At 35.7% G+C, this 20460-nt stretch overlaps 1 protein-coding gene across 10 annotated transcripts in view; it reads right to left on the bottom strand.

Annotated features, from left to right (window-relative positions):
* The window catches only part of APC (APC regulator of WNT signaling pathway), a 148754-nt gene that overhangs the window by 74681 nt on the left and 53613 nt on the right, over nucleotides 1–20460 (bottom strand). For 3 of the 10 annotated variants that reach the window (XM_030326336.1, XM_030326362.1, XM_030326405.1), the window contains exon 2: nucleotides 2837–2989. The exons of 5 other annotated variants lie outside the window; for them this stretch is intronic. In XM_030326336.1, coding sequence (XP_030182196.1) covers nucleotides 2837–2971 — 135 coding nt within the window. In that variant the 5' untranslated portion in view covers nucleotides 2972–2989. Of the gene's footprint in view, nucleotides 1–2836; nucleotides 2990–19539; nucleotides 19608–20460 lie in introns of those variants that run through there. 2 more of the 10 variants (XM_030326344.1, XM_030326370.1) reach the window with 2 other exon arrangements.

Raw genomic sequence — 20460 nt, 5'->3', positions numbered from 1 at the left:
GAAGAGACAGCAGGCTCCATGCTGTGTGGAGCCAGATGCAGGGCTCGATCCCACAACCCTGGGATCATGACCTGAGCCAAAATCAAGAGTCAGACGCTCAACTGACTGAGCCACCCAGCTACCCCTATGCTCAGCATTTTAAAGTAAATCAAGTTGACTGAGTTCTAACCCTGGAATAAAAAATACAGTACATAATTTCTTTTAAATTTAGCTACAATTTCTGTATTTATCGGTTTCCAGGTCATCTAAATCCCATGAAATATCTATTTTATTTTGCCATTTTATTTTATTTTTTTTACAGAAACTGTCAAATATCTACACAAGTATGGAGAACATTATAGCAAACTCCCATGTATCCTCACATTCTGCCTTGATAATTATAAACTTATGATCTTGTTTCATCTATATCCATACCCACTTCCTCTATTCCCCTCCCTGACTCAAACTGATTTGGAAAACAAATCTCAGGCATCATATTATTTCTTCTATAAATAATTCAGTACATATATTTAAACAGGGATTCTTTCTAAACCATAATGCCATCATTATACCTAAAAAATAAGCTTTTCTTTAATGTTTTCAAATATATAGTCAGGGTTCACATTTCTCTAACTATTGTACACATATTTCCCTGTCACACACACACACACAAATATTTTTGTAGCTTATCTGTATCAATGCCTTGTAATCAACAGCAAATAGTATTCTTTTTTGCCACTAGATGGTACTACCGTGTAAATTTCAGAAATACTTAAATTATCTAGTTGAAGACCCACCTTGCCTTTCTTTGGGGTAACCAGGTTAATGAACAGGAAACATGATTCAAGATTATATATATAATCTATTCCAAAGAATAATTAATAAGTGATTTTGAGATAAATAATTACTGTTTTGGATTAACTTTAATCCAATGTAGGAAGTGCCAGTGTTTCCCAGAGTCTTTTCACAAATCAATACTCCAAGACAAAACAAATGGTCATAGTTCATGCTTTTGAGCTTAAAGCGTTTTAAGGAGAGTTACATAAATAATTTCATTATAGGGTTGTAACTGCTTTGATACCATATGCCCAATCCTAAAGAAATATGTGGACGTCTTTGCAAAGATGTCTGCAGAAGCACTTGCTGAGTAATAATCAATTCATGGTTGAATTCAGACATACCTTAAGTGTTCATTATTCATGATGTATAATATTGTACCGCATGGATAAGTGGTCAACCTGAAATTCCACTGTAGAAATTTAAGGGTCTGACTTGTATTGTTACTCTGAGACATTCCACTTCAGCATGGAGATGGGTGTAAGGGTAGGTTAAAATGTCTCCCAAAAATTAATTCTGAATTTGCTCAAATACTTAAGCAAAAAGTTAAAAGGGATGTCAAAATTATGTACTATAAAGGTCTAGATAGACCTGCCAAGAGGAGTTCTTTGCAAAATATACTTCCCAAAGTAGATGAAAGAGTAGTCCTGTAGGGAACTTTAATTCTGTATCTTCAAACTTTTAAAACCACATGCCATGTACAATTTTAGATATACTGTGTTGATCAGTGTTAAAATAGCAAACTATTCTTTTTTTAACCCGTTAGATAACTGATTTGGCTGTTTTTAAGGTCACAGTTCGTGGTGAGGAAACATGTTTATTTAAAGTTTACCTTATGTCCAAAAGGACTGGAAGTAGGTATCTTACAGATCTATCATTGCTGAAGACAGTTTTAGCCACAGAAATAGGTAATTAGAATAAAAAAGATTTATGGATAGACAGAATTATACATATGAGTAAAAGGTTGAACTGTTATGATTTGACTATAAAGGGTAAGAGAGGAGCAAACTAGTTCAGCGATGTACAGAAGCTTGAAGAATAAGGGAGACCTCAAAATGCATAGAAAAAGAATTAGAAGAAAATAGGAAATGAAGAAGAGTAGTGGACAGATAGGAAGAACAGGGTCAGGCACCCGGATGCTAAAATAGCCAAGAGGCAGAAACAACACAAAGCAGGAAGAGTTTTTAAAAGAGAAAGAGGTTAACAGTTTTGCTGATGATCTCCAAATTTATAAAGTTATTAAGTTCAGTGAGAAGATAATCTGCCTAAGTAACTGGAAATTAAAATAGCTAAAATTTTAACCTCAATTATTCTGAAATTAGAACATATCTTCCCCACTACAAACTGAGTATTTTATAACTTTTCTTGGAGGTTATCACAACTTTTCAATGCTATTTGGCAAACCAATTTCAGGACTTGAAAGAGTCATGGAAAGCATCTAGGCTAGTGTGATGCCTGTACTTTCCAAATAAGGCACCTTAAGTCCAGAAGCGTTTCTAAAGGTGATACAACTTGACTTGTGGCAAAAAAAAAAAAAAAAGGAATAGGACCAGGTACTGACTCTCAGTTCTGGACTCTTCCCATTAGGGAATTCCATTTTTCTTGATCATTTATCACTATAGCACTTAAGTGGAGACAAGATCTGGACAGCTGGGGAGGAAGACTATCTTTAATAATTAAGGTACACTCTAAAGTTGTGAGACTAGTTTCTATGAATTACACAGAACACCCAGCCTCAGTATAGTGATGCTAAAGCTGGTCTCTTATTTTTAAGCTTAAAAACAACTAAGAACTAACTAGTAATTGGGGTTTTACGATTATTTTCTCTACATGATTCGCTGGATTAATTTAATACATTTTGGTCAAAACATACATGTTAACTTTTGCAGGAAGGAGTTTACATATTACTGCTGAACTTAAAATACACGTTTAAGTAAGCAAAATATCTAACCCCAAGTTTACAGGAGGGAATACTGAATAAAAATGGATAAACTACAATTAAAAGTCACAGTCTTGATACCTTCATATTAGATGCCTCAGTTTCCAGTTTTGTAAGATGATTGGAATTATCTTCTAGCTCTTGTCGAAGATTTGAGTTCTCCATCTTCAGTGCCTCAACTTGCTTTAACAACTGATCATATGAAGCTGCAGCCATCCTTGGCTACCCTTGGACCTATAAGGTTAAAAAGGATTTTGAAATTCACTACTAAAAAAATCGTGGCTGCTTGTTTATAAAGAAAGGGATTAAGAAACAAAACTCTGGAGACATTTAATAAGAACTGTGTTAATTAGCAGTAATGGTTTCAAACCAATATTGTTCAAGCAGCATCTTTCTAAGAGGATGAAACACTGGAGTCTTAGCTGAAGACAAGGAGGAATAAAATAGAAGAGAACCTCAGTAGTGTTTGATTACGTTTGCCTTTTCACAGGTGGATGAGATTTCTGTCAGGTTAGGACTTTCTTCAAGTTTTCAAAGATACTTTAACTGGTCTTACAGGCAAAACTTATGTAATGAAGTATAAGCATTGATAAGAAATTTATATTGGTAACATTATTTATGGATTTTGTCCAATAGCTACATAACTTTAAAGTCAGAGTGAATTAATGAGATTAGGTATTACATTTTGTCACTTTGATAGAAGGACCGTCTTAAGTATCATCCATGGGGAAGTAGTTAGTTCTGAACTTTCAAGAAGGCCTCATTAAAAAGGTAGCCATTTAACAGAATGAATACAAAGGACAGCCCTAGATTGAGAATTCAAATCTTTTTGATAGGAAGATGAAAAATAAGAATTACTAATACAAAGTTCTATTACATTTATTAAAAAAGATGAATATAATAGGCCATGCTATAGCATATGCGGTCTTTGGACCCACTGTGCTCAGAATGAGGCCAAAAGACATTTAAAGAAAATTGATGATTTTGGAAGTAGAAATTGTCAGAGAAGTGAGGTAGACTCTGGCAATTAATCACATCACTTTGAAAGAAGAAGGAAGAAAAGAAAGATATGGAAGATAGCTAGGTAGTAAGAGATCCTTAGTATGAAGAATTAGAGACTGCTAAGACTTAGATTAAGACTAACCAAGTTCAGAAGACCCAGATTCTCTTTTTAGTTTAATCCCAAACACAATTTAGAATAAATAAAATTCTGCCTACCTTAATTCTTTTAGAACTAAAAAGTATTACAAAAGTTTGTCTGTAAACGATACTTAAAGATCTTGACATAAGAAGATGCTTCTGTAATAAAATCCACTACACAAATCAAGGCAGCCAGGTTATAACACTAACTAGTCAAGACAATATTGGAGTTCAGCAACTGGAAGGCCCTTAACAAGGAAAAACAAAGGACTCTGATATAGCCATTTCTTTGAGTTAATGATATATTTGGTGCAACCCATTGTCATCTGAGGAGGAAAGTGAGTCGTGGGAGGTGGGCAATCACTGACAAAAATCTTTACGATTGAAAACAATGAGAACTAGATTTGTATTTGGAGACCCAGGTCTTAATTTCAGGCTTGGTCATGGTTTAATCTTTGTCCCTGCATATTAATTCCTTTCACCATTTGTAAAATGGCTATCTACTACTATCTGCACAAATACAGGGATACTGTTAGTGCTTTCTTCTGCAGCACGTATATTACAGGGATACTGTTAGAATTAAGTAAGAAAAGGCAGGTTGAAAATAAAAGTGCTACGTAAACATATGTTATAAAAAGACACATGTAACATATCTTCCTTAGAAAGACCCAATGTCAATCTGTTTTAAGCTTCTGTCCTGTGACCAAGGGACAAAAGGTAAAGAAGTAATTCAGCCACTTGAAAAGTACAGAGACATCTCAAAAATGAAAGAGAAACTCATGGGTATGATCATTAATCTGCTTTACATCATCCCATTAACAAGCGGGTCTGAAAATATATTAAAAACCATGCAGCAGAAGTGGGGAACTGACAGAATTTAATAATGCAAGCCCTGAAATTCTTTATTTCAAATAACATTTTAACAGGCAACTTTGCACTAAAATAATAAAATGTTAAAGGTAACTAACACTGGAAAGAGACAGGTATACACAGGTATGTGAAGACATGGAGACCTCACACAATCACAGAAAGAGCCAGATGGGCAAAATGAGCATAGACGAAGCGTTCTTTACTGAAGGGAAAAAATTCAACCCTTCATATGGATAATTAAAACATTTGAACACTTTTCCCCCCTTCCAGAATCACAATTATAATTTGATAGGAACAAGAAGATGTTTCACGGAGTAATACTCCCTTGTATTCTTTTAAATTGTTGCAACCATTCTTCCCTAAGTTAAAACTGCTTGATGCAAAATTTGAGAAATCATAAATTTACTTTAGAACACCTTTTATACAATGATTAGAATTACATGCCAAATAGATCTTAATTGCAAGTCACTCAACAACATTAAAAAACTGAAAATTTAGCTCATGAAATTAATAAAACCTCAGAATCTTTCACTTTAATGAGTATGCAAATATCCCAATTTGTTTTTCTGTAGTCAAGATGCCATTAGAGAGATCCTCACCCCATAAGAGAAAGGTTAAGAGAAAAGAAAGCAACGGGACTGTTATTCAGACTTTTATCCAAATGTTCACTGAAAAACAAACTTAGAAGTATCCGAAGAAATTAACGCAAGGAGGAAGAAAAGTTGCAGGCTGGTAAGATATTCAATTAGAATTAAATTTGGAGTTATCATTATTACTAATGTAAGAAGTCTGGGATCATTTTTTTTTTAAATCAGTGAAACTGTTTTTACTGTTTTGTTTTGGTGGATTAAAAAATATGTATTTGCTAGCACTTTTAGGTGGTAATAAGAGGAAAATACTAACAGAAAGAGAACAAAGCAAAAGAATCCTAAAAGACTACTTTGCTCAACTGTATGCAAATAAACTTGAAAACTTAAATAGGTAATTTTCTAGAAAATGTAATCAATCAAAACAGCAAAGAGAAAGAAAATCTAAAATTTATAATAAAAATCACTATTAGAAAATCGACATCATTGAACATACTAACAGATCTACACAGAAAACAAAATATGATCCTGGCAAAGGTGATGAAAAGATGTTCTACAAATACAATGCCCGTTCTTGGTTGAGAATACTGAATGTAAAAGGACTCTTCTTTAACATGACATCAGCCCCAAAGCCAGCACCATATTTAATGTGAAAACAGTGGATCTATTTCCAAAGTCAGGGAAGCCCATTTTTACCCCTATGTTACTCATTGCACTAGAGTAATGAAGTTAAAAGGAATAAAATTGGCAGATGAAATAATTATATACCTAGAATATCCCAAAGAAATCAACTAAATATTACTATAAGGTAACTGAGATATTTAGCATAGTCCAAAACATACAGAAATCTTTCCTTTTTATGTGCAAAGAGAAATCAGAGAGAAGATGAAATGGAAGGAAAGGTCCCTATTTCTAATTTTTAGGAGTATAAAATACTTAGGCATAAACTAAACAAAGAGTCCAAAACATATATGAGGAAATATAAACACACCTTGTTCATGTACATAAAGATTCAGTATCATGAAGATGTCATTTCCCCCAAGTTAATTTATAAATCTTATACAGTCCCAGTAAAAATGCTACATAAGGTTTGTTTTCATTTTGTTTTCTGTAGCTAGACATTTGGAAAAATAAGCAAAAAAGGGAAAATATGAAAAGAGAAGAGAAGGACTAGAACTACCACATATTAAAATATTGTACAAAGCCTTTATAAATAAAAAAAGTATATAGTTAACTACATTGTACCAATACGTTCATTTTTTAGTCCTGATACTTGTACTGTGAATATGTAAGATGTTAACATTATGGGAAGCTGGGAAGTTGAGTGAAGGGTATACAGGAAATTACTATACTATTTTTCCAACTCTTTTTTAAGTCCAAAGTCATTTTTGGGGATGCCTGGGTGGCTCAGTTGGTTGGGTGCCCGACTTTGGCTCAGGTCATGGTCTCACAGGTTGGGGTTCAAGCCCTGTGTCAGGGTCCATGCTGATAGCTCAGAGCCTGCCTGCTTCAGATTCTGTGTCTCCCTCTCTCTCTCTCTCTGCCTCTCCCCAACTCGTGCTCTCTCTCAAAAATAAATAACCTTATTTTAAAAAGTTTTTAAAAAAGTTTTTAAAACTTAGGATATCATCATTTGAATAGGTCAACCATGGGAACACACACACACACACACACACACACACACACACACACACAAATCCATAAGTAAATACATGTAAATTTAGTCATAATGAAGGTAGCATTTCAAATACATGTGAAAAGTTGGGCTTTAAATATGGACACTGGGCAAAAGGACAGCCATAAGAAAATAGATAAAATCGCATCTACTACTCATATTACACACTAATATGAATCGGAGAAGGAACAGAGATTTAAATGTTTAAGAACATTATATTGCACTTAAATTATGGAAACAGTTTTGTTTTTTAATTAAAGATATTTAAATGGAATACACCCTCTTTTGGAGTTCTCTGAGGATGTCTGTAGAGTAGGAGTAAAAGATCAGGTATGTTACTTCAAGCAAGTGGGAGTTTTTATTTGGTATAAAAGCATAACTACTTTTAAATAAATAGGATACAACTGTGCAGTGGAATACTACACTGGCATTAAAAAGAATGAAGTTGATGTTAAGAAAAAAAAGGCAAACCCCCCCCCCCCCAAAAACCCCAAAAGAGTGCAGGTCATTGCATCTCATATGGTCCATCCTGTTATATTAAAAGGACTGTGTAAGCATAAAAAATGTCACCGAAAGGATATACAAAAATATAGTCATTGTCTCTAGAAAAAAAAAGGTCTGAGGTCTGCTGAGAAGCCTTCTTTGTTACCTTTTAGTAGAGTTTGAAGATTAAAGCAAAAAGTTGGTTCTCTGAAAAGGCTAAATATGATTAGACGAGAAGAGACCAAATACAGAATATGAACAAAATTTGGAAGGGGGTTGCTGATTTAAGAAGAAATAGAAAACCTTAATAGTTCTATAACTATTGAAAAATTGGAGCAGTAAATATTTTCTCCCTTCTCTTCCCAACACAAAAAAACACCAGATCCAGACAGTTTTACATACACTTTCTACCAAACATTTAAGAAACAAATCATTCCAACTTTATAAAACTTTCCCAGGAATAGAAATAATAGTTAACATGCATTCTATCAGGCCAATACAATTATGATATAAAAGTCAAAGGTAGTGGAAAAATAATTATAGCTCATATTATCATGAATATTAGTACAAAAATCCTGAACAAAGTATCAGGAAGCAGGATATATTAGTATACAGTAAAGAAACTATAGCAGAATCAGGCTGGGTTATCCTATGAATCAAAGGATACTTTAACATTATATCATTTATGTGTCATTCACTACATTAAAATATTATATAAAAAAATCATATGATCATCTCAATAGACAAAAATCATTTGATAAAAGTCATTAGCTATGCAAGAAAAAAAACTCTTAATAAACTGGAAACATAATGAAGCTGGCAAAAGCTAAACATTTTTAACAGTGAAATGTTAGGGGCATTCTTTTTAAAATGAAGAATAAGATAAGGATGTCTATTATTACCACTTTCATTCAACACAATCCTTGAAGTCCTACAGTACTTCACACAGTAAATTTTTTTGAAAGAATAATGATTGGAGAGGCATTAACAAAGGATAAAAATTTTAAATTATGAAAATTTAAGAAGTTTGTCAGATACAAAAATCATTATACCAAAAAAGTTTTGTTTTTTTAAAATATGAAATTTATTGTCAAATTGGTTTCCATACAACACCCAGGGCTCATCCCAAAAGGTGCCCTCCTCAATACCCATCACCCACCCTCCCCTCCCTCCCACCTAAAAAAAAAAAAGTTTTAATTCCAAGCAGAGTCCTCACCTATTTTTAATTCTTCTTCTTTAAAAAAAATTTTTTTTTAAATTTTAGACAGAGAGACAGAGAGAGAGAACACATGAGCAGGGAAGAGGAGCAGAGGAAGAGAGAGAATCTTAAGTAGGCTCCATGCTCAGTGCAGAACCGAGCGTGGGGCTCAATCCCACAACCCTGGGGTAATGACCTGAGCGGAAATAAAAAGTCGGACACTCAACCGGCTGAGTCACCCTGGCACCCAATTCTTTTCTCTTTATTTAACAACCAATGCAGGTCCTTATCTTCCATTCTACTTCTCTTCCTATTCTCTACTAAGACCCAATAGGTGATGATATTCAGTTTCCTATCTGCTATATTCTTTGCTCAATCCTTCCTTTCCTTGCATTCTGTAAATGCCTACTTACTTTGGCTGGAGTCTATCCAAGCCTATTCCCAGTAAGGACAAGCTCCAAGATGGCCACCAAAATTACCTGAATTGGCAAACATTTTCTGAAAAGGCTTTGTGAGCCCTAAGATTTCTGTCACAATCACCTTTTTGTTTTAACACAAAAGCAGCCACAGATAATACCTAAATAAATGGGCATGACCATGTTCCAATAAAACTTATTTTACAAAGACAATGGCAGTTTGCTGACACCTGGCCCAGAACATGAATTTCCAATTCTGGTATTTAAACACCCCAAGGTAGCCCAGATAATTTCAGGTATTTAAACACCCCAAGGTTGCCCAGATAGTTTCAAAGGCTACTGAAAAATTCTCAAGATTAGTATTTCACTTGTAAATAACAGGAAACAACCTGCTACGCTGGAAACAACAGAGAACTAAGAAATCTTAAGGTCCTCGATCAATTTTTAGCAATCATTTTTAATTTCCATGATTTCTTCATCTTCCAGAAATTTGCTGCAATCTCTATTTGGTTCCCTCTCACTCTATGGCATTATAAGTACATACCTTAAAAAAAAACTTTTTTTTTACTATCACTTAAATGGGGTCTTAGGAGAAAGAGGTGATAAATGCCAGTGATTAATTTACTAGCTGGCATGAGAAACTCTATTTTTACTTTAAGGTTTTTAATTCATATAGAATTGTTGTTTTTATATATGGTATGAGTATAGTACTTTATTGTCTCCCATATGGAGAACCAATTATATCAGCACTATTTATTAAATAAAACATTTCCTTTCCACTGAACAGAAATGTTATTTCTTATCATTTGCTAAACTCTCATGTATACTTAGAAGTGTTATTGCATTACATTTCTATTAATTTGAGGCAGATTACATTTCTATGATACTAAATCTAACTTCTCTCTGTCATGAATAATTCAAGTCCTTCAATCAAATTTTCTAGTTTTTTTTCAAGAAACGTTCCTATGCCGGGGCGCCTGGGTGGCGCAGTCGGTTAAGCGTCCGACTTCAGCCAGGTCACGATCTCGCGGTCCGGGAGTTCGAGCCCCGCGTCGGGCTCTGGGCTGATGGCTCAGAGCCTGGAGCCTGTTTCTGATTCTGTGTCTCCCTCTCTCTCTGCCCCTCCCCCGTTCATGCTCTGTCTCTCTCTGTCCCAAAAATAAATAAACGTTGAAAAAAAAAATTAAAAAAAAAAAAAAAAAAAAAAAACGTTCCTATGCCTTTTCTATCAAATTTATTTGGTTTTTTGTTGTTGTTTTATTTGCCGTGAATAAACACCATTCCATGCCAGATACTGCTAATACCGGTAAGAACTATTGATTTTATTTAATACATATTCCTTACGCACCCACCTTCTCAAATTATCCCATGAATTCTCATAGTTTTTCTTATGTATTTTCTGGGTATAATTATGTAAATTATAAGTAAAGATAATTTTTGTCTCTTCTTTCCCAGTATTTACACATTCCTTATCTTGTTAGCTTGAAACTTCAAAATAACGTTGAATAGTGATCTTATCCCTGATTTTAATAGGAATGGTTTAGTGTTTCACCATTTTATAGTCTTGCTCTTAAGATTTCAGTAAATAATTTTTAGGCATTTTCCTTTTAAGTTTTTATTATTTGATTCATTAATAGTTCACCAGTAAATTATTTCTTCTAGCTTTTCAAGTGGCTTACCACAGAGTTGTATATGTTCTCTCATTTAGAAATTTGCCACTTTTCTTATTTGTGCTCTTTTGGTCCTTTGTTTTCTTAATCAGACTTGGTAGTGTTTCATCTGTTTTATTGATCTTTACCAAAAAAATAAACTTTTGGTGTTATATATCCTTTCTACAACTTTATTACTTTATTCATTTCTTTATTTATCCTTAACTAATTACATTAATTCCAACTGATTTATTTTGTTCTTGTTATTTAAACTGAATATTAATTCATTTATTTCCTTACTCTATTTACATGTTCGTTTATCAATTTCTATCTTAATAATATAAGTACTTAAGGGTATTAATTTTCTTCTCAGTGTAAGCTTGGCTATGTCCCATAGGTTTTAGTATAAAGTGTTTTCCTTTTTATTTCTTGACAATTCATAACTTCAATAGATTTCCTCTTTGATCTAGGGGGAAACTAGATCTTTCTCAATTATTAAGTGTATAAAATGACTTGAGTCATTTTTTTATTGCCACTAACTGATTATTTATTAGACTGGAGACTGTTGCCCTCAAAACTGCTACTATTCAGAATTTTTTAAGGTTTGCCTTGTGGCCAAGAACATGACTAATTTTCAGAAATAACCCACTGAAATTTTAAAAAAGGAAAAAGTGTAAAAAGTTCTATCACTTAAATCCTTTATATGTGCTTTTCTGTGTATTTGGTATGTGAAATTTATAAAGTCTACCATTTATTGCATACTTAAAATACACTATGTAGTACAAGTGCCCTACATATATATCTCATTTAATCTTCAAAACTGTAAGGTAGCTATCACTCACCATTTTAGAGTTAAGGGATGGGACTTCAAAATGCTAAATAATTTTCGTAAGAACACAAATCAAGTTGCTAAGCCAGATTTCAAACTCCTGTTTCTAATGCTCATGCTTTTAAAGACCATATAATACTATCTTTATGTGGCTTTCATGACCTGTTATATCGGTTAAGTCTACCTTCCAAACTTATGTTCTACTAGGTCTCAATATAACCCTTCTCAAATCCCTCCTCATTATCCCGTGTAGACTATTTTGTACTTTTGTTCACAATTTGTCTCCTTTTTGAATGTCCCTTCCTTTTTTCCTCTGCTTTGCAGTATCTCCATCGTTTAAGGCATAGTTCTGTTGCCTTAACATAAAATCTTCCTGTCCTCTCCAGCCAGTAATGAGTCTTTCTGCTGCTGCTGAGTTTTTGATGAGTTTTGTTTTCTCCACCTTTAAGACAAAGTTTATTATTGAACACTTAGACAGATTTTGTTGTTTTTAGGAGAGAGAGAGAGAGCATGAACGGGGGAGAGGGGCAGAGGGAGAGTGACAGAGAATCGTAAGCAGGCTCCATGCTCAGTGCAGAGCTTGATGCGGGGTTCAATCTCAGGACCACAAGATCACGACCTGAGCCAAAATAAGAGTCAGACATTCAACTGACTGAGCCACCCAGCCACCTCTCGAATACTTAGCTTTTGTTAATTCCCAAATGCTTTATTCTGTGACAGCCACAAAAAGACAAATAACAAGCAGGAATAAACTGAAGCAGTGCTTTATCAGCCACGGAGAGCAAGGAAGAGAAAAAGAGGATACAAGTTCAAAGAATGTCTAAGATGACTTTTCCATTAAAATAGTAAGATGATGGGGGCGCCTGGGTGGCTCAGTTGGTTAGATGTCCAACTTTGGCTCGGGTCATGATCTCGCGGTTTGTGATGTCAAGCCCCCTGTCGGGCTCTGTGCTGACAGCTCAGCCTAGAGCCTGGAGCCTGCTTTGGATTCTGTGTCTCCCTCTCTGTCTGCCCTTCCCCCACTCATGGGCACATGCGTTCTCTCTCTCTCTCTCTCTCTCAATAATATATAAATGTTAAAAAAATTTTTTTTAAATAGTAAGATGATGGATTTCTCTCTATGGCTATACAACTGAAATCAACAAACATTTGACAATTTACTATTCACAAGACACCATACAAATATTATATAGAGATTTTGTTAGGTTGAAATGTGTTCTCCAAAAAGATACATTGAATCACAGGTAGCTAGCCCCTAGTATCTCTGAAAAGTGACCTTATTTGGAAGCAGGTCTTTGCACATGTAATCAAGTTAAGATAAGGTCTTAACAGATTAAGGTGGGCCCTGAATCCAATGACTGGTATCCTTAAAACAAGACCAAGTGAAGAGTTGGAATCACCAAGACAGAGGGAAAATGCCATGTAACAATGGAGGCAAAAACTGGAGTTTGCTTCAGGGGAGGCAATGGAGGCAAAAACTGGCAGCTGCAAGCAAAGGAATGCCAAAGATTGCCAGCAACCACCAGGAGCTAGGGAGAGAGACACGGAATAGATTCTCCCTCAGTATCTCCAGGAAGGAACCAATCTTGATGAAACCTTGATTTCGGATTTCTAGTTTCCAGAACTGTAAAGAAATAGATTTCTACAGTTTTAAGCCGCTAGTCTGGTACTCTGTCACAAGAGCCTTATGAGACCAATGCAAGGGGAAAGATAAGTTGAAACATTCCTTATTCTCAAGTATCTTATTATCTAGCAAAGGAGTAATATTCTAGCAGCATGGGTAAATCAGGTGAGTATACAAATGTATCAGATGTTTGTGTACCACCTTACATTCTCCTGGTTGCCTTTAACTTCAGATGTAAACTGACTGTACATTAGCTATACCGGGTATCTTTTGCTTTCTGTCCTATAGACACCCCAGCATGGGTCCCCGACATTCATGCATGTACAACCGATAAAAGAATGAATGTTTGATGGGGCAATCTTTGACTAAAGGGGAATGGAAGCTAGTATATATACTCTTTTTATGGTTGGATAATTAATTCTATGTGGTTCCTCAGAAAGTCCTAACAGATCAAGCCACCGTTTTCCAAAGTGACAACTGACTTGAGAACCTATACTTATTCTGGCTGTCCCTTTTCACTTAACTCTTTCTAGCCCTCTATTGCTAGAATCACTTCCTAAAAAAAGTACTTCATCCAAGGCCTTATCTCAAGATTCTGACTTACAGGGGAACCAGGCTAAGATGCAAACTATTTACAATCCGAGGGCAAATATAGGGCTCCTGTGTGGCTCAGGTGGTTGAGTATCTAACTCTTGATTTTGGCTCAGGTCATAACATCATGATCATGATTTTGAGAACCTGCATCCGACTCCGTGCTGAGCATGGAGCCTGCGTAAGATTCTCTCTCCCTCTCCCTTTGCCTCCCCCTTCCACGCCTTCTCTCTCTCAAAAAATAAAAAAAATAAAAATAAAAATAAATACAAATCTGTATTAAAAAACATTTGATAGAATGCTATGGAAGTAATACCTTGCTGAGAAAATTAGGAAAAACATTGAGAATGCAAAAGCCATTTAAGAAGGGACTTGAAAGATGGCATAAATAGCAACAAACATAAAGGTAAGAGGTTAGTATTTCAGAAAAAGGAACAGCATGATCAAAGTTCAGAGGTTAGAAAAATGATGTATATTTGGGAAAATAGATAGCAATTTAATTTAGCTGAAATCCAGTGTAGAGGAATGAGGGAAAAGAGGGAAGTAAGAGCATAAATATGGTCTGGAACCACATTGTGGTTGGGTGTCTTCATACTGTGAGGAAGAAGAGGTTTGGACAGAGTAGCTACAGAAATGGTATGATAACGAGCCTAAAAGGTAGGAGGCCATGTTGCTTTAACGTTTCTATTATAAACCATATCAGAAGTAGGTGATACACTGACATAGATTAAGTGATAATAAAACCAAAAATCTAAAAGTAGTTGGTGGAATATTATTTCAATACTCTTCAATGTTATATTTACCATATGAGTGACATTATACCCTATACTTTAAACAAATCTGGTACTCGAAAATCTGAATTTACCTAAAAAAGTAACCTTCATTCCCAAAAGTATAACTAACTTAAAAACAAAAACTACAAAACTTCAGCTTAAAAAAAAATAAAGAACTGTGTGTATATATGCCTACAGTAGACAGAACAATGGCCCCAAGAAGATGTCCACATCCTAATCCCTGAAACCCATGAACGTGTTACTTTACATAGCTTAAGGGACTTTGATATGATTAAGTTAAGGATCTTGACACGGGGAGATTTTCCTGAATTATATAGGTGGACCTAAGGTAATCACAAGGGCTCTTCTAAGGGGACAGAAGGGTCAGAGTCAGAAAAGCATATGTGACAACAGAAACAAAGGGTCAGAGTCAGAGAGAGATTTAATATGCTGCTGACAATGAAGACAGAAGAAGGGGCTACAAGCCAATAGAGGTGGCCTCTAGAAGCTAGAAAAAAAGGAAATGGATTCTCCCCTGTAGCCTCTGGAAGAAATGCAGTACTGCTGCTATTTTTATTTTGAACCAGTGAAAACCATTTTAGACTTCTGTCCTCTAGGGCTGTAAGATAATAAATGTGTGGTCTCAAACCACCAAATTTGTGGTAATTTGTTACAACAGCAATAAGAAAAAATGCCCTATGATCCAGAGATCCCTCTCCTAGGAATAAATTCCACTGAAATTTCTCATTGGCCATGTAGTTTAAAACATATCTACAATTTCTTTGACCCTATTCCTTCAAAAGGTAGAGCTTAATTTATCTTCCCTTGTGTGAGCTAGACTTAATGACTCACTTCTAATAAAGAAAATATGGTAGCGGTGTGACTTTTGAAACTATGTCTTAGATGGCTTACTTCTTGATCTTTCTTTCTGGGATCAAGGGAAAAAGCCAGCTGCCCTGTCAAGAAGATACTCAAGCTGCTCCATGGAGAGACCTATGGCAAAGAACTGAGGCCTCTTGCCAAAAGTCAAGAGAAACAGACTATGTGAGATCCATCTTGGAAGTGGATTCTCCAGTTGAGTCAAACCTTCAGATGACTGTAGCCCTGGCTGACATCTTGACCACAACTTCATGAGATTGTAAGGCAGACTACACTTTGAATTTCTGCTCCACAGAAACTCTAAAATAATAAATATTTGCTGTTTAAGCCATTAAGATTTGCAGTAACTTTTTATGCAGTATGAAACTAACATAGTCTATAAAGAGTCATGTAGTAGGATGTACAATGTAGCAGTGTGTGTGGTAAAAAGAGATTTGGAAAAAACCTAGGACCCTCCCAGAGGACTAATGATAGATACTACATAACACTATACAGAAGAGTTGGCACAAAAAACTACACAGACATAAAATAAGATAAGTAGATCTTAAAAACAGTATTGAATTAAAAATGTTCAAAAATTATGTAAATTAAAAAACAAATTTGGGTACATACCCCAAAGGAATGAAAGCAGGGACTCAGAGATTATTTGTACACCCACCTTCCCAGCAACATTATTCACAATACCTGAAGATGGAAGAAAACCGAGTCCACCCACAGATGAATGGATACACAAAATGTGGTATACATACAATATTATTCAGCCTTAAAAAGTTAGGGAGTTACGACACATGCTAACTATTTCACAAGAACTGATGCATGTTTAAGAACACATTTGAATGAGTGCGTAAAAAGAGAGTGGGTGTAGGGTGTGGGAATAAAGGGGATAAGGCTTGCCCTATATGGATTGATGATGTCATGATTTGATTTACAAAAAATAATTTTTGAGAACGTATCTTTTACATAATATGTGAGAAGCCACCTATACCAAAATAAGAGCTGGTGTACCTTTCCTTCTAGAAGCTGACCCGACAGAAATCAAGAACCACAGATTATTGACTATTAGAACTAGAAGATCTAGAAATCATTTCATCCAAACTTCTCACTTTATAGTCAACACACTTAATATTTGAAAGTAATTTACTTTTCAGAATCATCTGTGATTCCAATCAGATTTTATAAAGCATGGTGTTTCAAATCGCAAACTACCAATTTCTCTAAATTAGAAGATACTTTAGGTGATATAAACCCTTAAAGATCCTAGGAGTAGCCAAAGCAATCAGTCTTTAACTAGCAATGACATTTCACTTAGTTCTCTTTTTTGGAGGTAAGTTTCCATGTTTTATTTGATTCTCCAGTACATTTTACAGGTCTGGCATTTTAGTAGGTACTCAAATATGTAGTGAATGTACTCCCTTGAGTACTATTCATCTTCTCTATATCAAAGTGCTCTATCTCATCTTGTGGGCTAAGTAATATTCCACTCAGATTGGAAAGAAAGAAAAGAAAGAAAGGAAGGAAGGAAGGAAGGAAGGAAGGAAGGAAGGAAGGAAGGAAGGGAGGGGAGCAGGAAGGGGGAAGGTCAAAATTAAGAATAACATTTAATATAAAAAGACTGGTTAAATTATGTGTAATTAATGACACTAAAAAATAGAGAAAAATGATAGGACAAAAATCCACACAGCGTCAATAAATAGCTTTTGATTCAGTTCTCGGGCATATTTATGAATATTTAACTTTTGAATTCCTTAAAGTTCAATTTCAAAGACCACAAAAATCAACAGTTCAGTCTTATGTTAGGTATTTCACACCACAAGAGGAAAGAAATCAACTTTTCTTAATTTAGCTATTTATTTAATTCCAGAAAGTACTAAAATTTAATGTTATTCTATTTAAAAGTGTGCATGATTAATGAGATGCTCTTTTAAAAAAAAAAGGATGTTATGAATGTCATTATGAAAACTGCTGTCTCTCCATTTGCTTAGCTAGCAGATATTTTACAAAGCATTCTTCTATCATGGTTAGAAACTCAAAACCAAGTAAGATTTATTTTTCATTTAATGAATAATTTGTCAATGACATATTACTTTTCAAATAATTTCTATGACATACTATTCTGTATATTATGTAGTAAGAGATATTATGAAATATTTTATAGACCTATGCCCTTTATATCCTTTTACAATACATGACCTTGGATAAAGTCACAACATAGTTAAGAATACTCTTAACACTTTAAAATGAAAATAATGCTACACTGAGGTATTTAAATAGTAAAGTAAGATAATCATAAACTCCAAAGACTATGCTAACTGAGGTTCAAAGAAATGACTGGTATTAGCTAGCAAATTTCATTTGCAACTTTAATGTGACATCTTTAATTCTAGCTGCAGTTTCCATCAGATTTAAAAAAGAGATCTTAAGGACTATTAACCCTGATATACATGATCAAATAATTCTTAGAGTAGAAATAATTGTTTAAATAAAGAACAAAATTGCTTTAATTTATCAGTGAAAACTTTACATAGTCTAATTTATTCAAGTCCAATTCCTTAATATGTTGAAAAAAAATTACTAAAACAAAATTACAGGTTCTCAGAAGACTTTCTACCACATAAGCACTATTTAAGAGACACTGTCCCTGATCCTCGAGGGCTTTACAAAGCCAATGCCATCCAGTTCAGGGAGTAGGGAGGTGTGGCAGGCTGGCTGTCATAATATGCATAAACATAAGGTATTTAAAATCATATTTAATCTGAAAACATGTTTTTAGCAAGAAAAAAATAAGTGCAATGAAAACACTCTGTATCAAGAGTATATCTTATGAGTGTTTACTAAACAAATAAATCTAAAAGAAAAACCTTGGTGCTTTAATTTAAAATATCTGCCTTTGGAGTTTATTCAATTATATCTAAAAGTAACCAAAAGTAATATAAAATTACTTAATACAGATCTTAAATCTTAAGCCTATGAAAAATCTATTACTAATTTTTCGTAAAGTAATTCACATTATAGTGATTTATTCTCGAACAACCTAGTTGATGGCATAAAGCTACACTAACAAAGGAAAAGAGCCACACTGCTTCATACATAATTTATTAACATTTCCTATAGGATTTACGTTAAAGGAAAGAATTTGAACATCTCTTCTATGATGTAGAATCAAGTGTCTGATACATCCCACGGCCAAAACATTCACAGCCTGGTATTTTTCCTACTTTAAAAAATTAAGTATTTTTTTTTCTCCTATTCAGTTTACAATTATAAACTATGGCTTCTTGTAAAAGGAGTTCTACCACCAGCATTGCTGCAAGGTTTCTTATTCCTCTGCAGTTGTCTTTTCGGTCTAACAGAGGGAGAAGAGCACTGCTGCAGTCATCTACAAAATGCCACTACCGTTTCGACTTGTAACTAACAAAGACGCTGGTATCTTTTTGCCACCCTATTCAGAGACTACTGTTCATTTAGATGTGTTGCAAAAGCAGGCACTTTGGTGACCAAAATTTCTCCAATCAACCAAAACCATCACTCAAGCTCTGCAGTATCTGCCTCCTCCCCTTCCTCCTCTCTGAAGTAGCCCTGTCCACTAGATTCACATCAGCCATCAGCAGCAGCTTTGTATCCCCTCTTGGCTACCACTGCATATGTCCTTGTGGCCAGGGAGGAAAAAAAGCCTTTCAATGGGCTAGAGCTTTTGCTCCTCGCCATGAATATGTTCCATTCTTTGTTGTCCTCTACCCGTTTCCTTAGATACTGTTATTGCACTCTGTCAACAGGCATTATAAAAACAAAACCTCCTCTAGCTTCAAAAACAGCTTTCTCACCAGACTCCCCTTAAGACTCCTACCCCTCCCCCCTTCTTCCTCTTCTGTCAAAAACCCAGGATCAGAAGCACAGGAAATCCATCTCCTGTGCTGCAGTGGGGGGAAGGGGGGAGACGCCCCTGCCTCCTGGCTTGGCATGTGGCAATAGACCCTGTGCCAAGGAAAGGCCACCGGTTTCAGACAGTGCGAGGGAAAACCGCGTCCCCCTCCCCCCGCAGCAAGCAAGGCTATCGTGGCTCCAGCACTTACCCCATTTCCGAGCCCAGCAGCACCTCCATTCCGTCTCCAGTGACACCCAGGCGGGCTGCGCCAATACAGCCACATGTCGGTCACGTGAGCCCACGCCCAGCCAATCAGCAGGTCCCCGACGGGAATGAGGAGCGCCCTGGTCCGCATCCAGAGGATTACACAGCTGCTTCACGCTCGGTTTCCAGACCCGCACTCCGCACTCCGCAGTAGGGCACCAAGCCCCGCCCCACTGCCCGGCAGCCGAGCCCTAGCCCGCACCTAGTGCTGGTGGGTGCGCCCATATCGCGCCTTTCCCCGGCAACCCACAGAAGCCAAGGAAGCTGACTAGCATAATAGGTTGGGGTGGGGGAGGTTCACAGGGCAGAAAGATTAGCATGAGATGCTGGAGGTAGGTGGGTGAATAATAAATTACATCTCATTTGCTAAGATTTACATTACTTGCAGCACAGAGGAAAAAAAATTCTATTAAATATATTACAATGAATCACTTCACATTACAAGTCACTTGTGATTTGTTAAAAATACAGTTACTACAAAAGCTATGATGGCAGCATAGAGTGGTTGAGATCAATCATGGAGTTACAGGGTCCGGAATGAATCTGCTCCTGCCACTTACTAGATGGGTGGACTATAGTCACTTAAAGGCTTAGTGTTTCAATTTCCCCTACAAAATGGGAGAAGTATATACATGATGCAGTATTTACAGCAGTCCCTGACACAGTTAAGTGCTGTTAGCTTCTACTAACCTGAGTGGAAATTCTATATTTCATTTAGAAAAAAAAATTTTTTTTTTTTACATTTTTATGTATTTTTGAGAGACAGAGCACAAGTGGGGGAGGGGCAGAGGGAGAATGAGACACAGAATCCAAAGCAGGCTCCAGGCTCTGAGCTGTCAGCACAGAGCCCAATGCAGGGCTGAAC

The sequence above is a fragment of the Lynx canadensis genome, chromosome A1 (genome assembly GCF_007474595.2).
Source record: "Lynx canadensis isolate LIC74 chromosome A1, mLynCan4.pri.v2, whole genome shotgun sequence".
NCBI classification, from domain to species: Eukaryota; Metazoa; Chordata; class Mammalia; order Carnivora; family Felidae; genus Lynx; species Lynx canadensis.
Note: the sequence above shows the minus strand (reverse complement) of the source record. Positions and strands in the feature narration are given on the sequence as shown.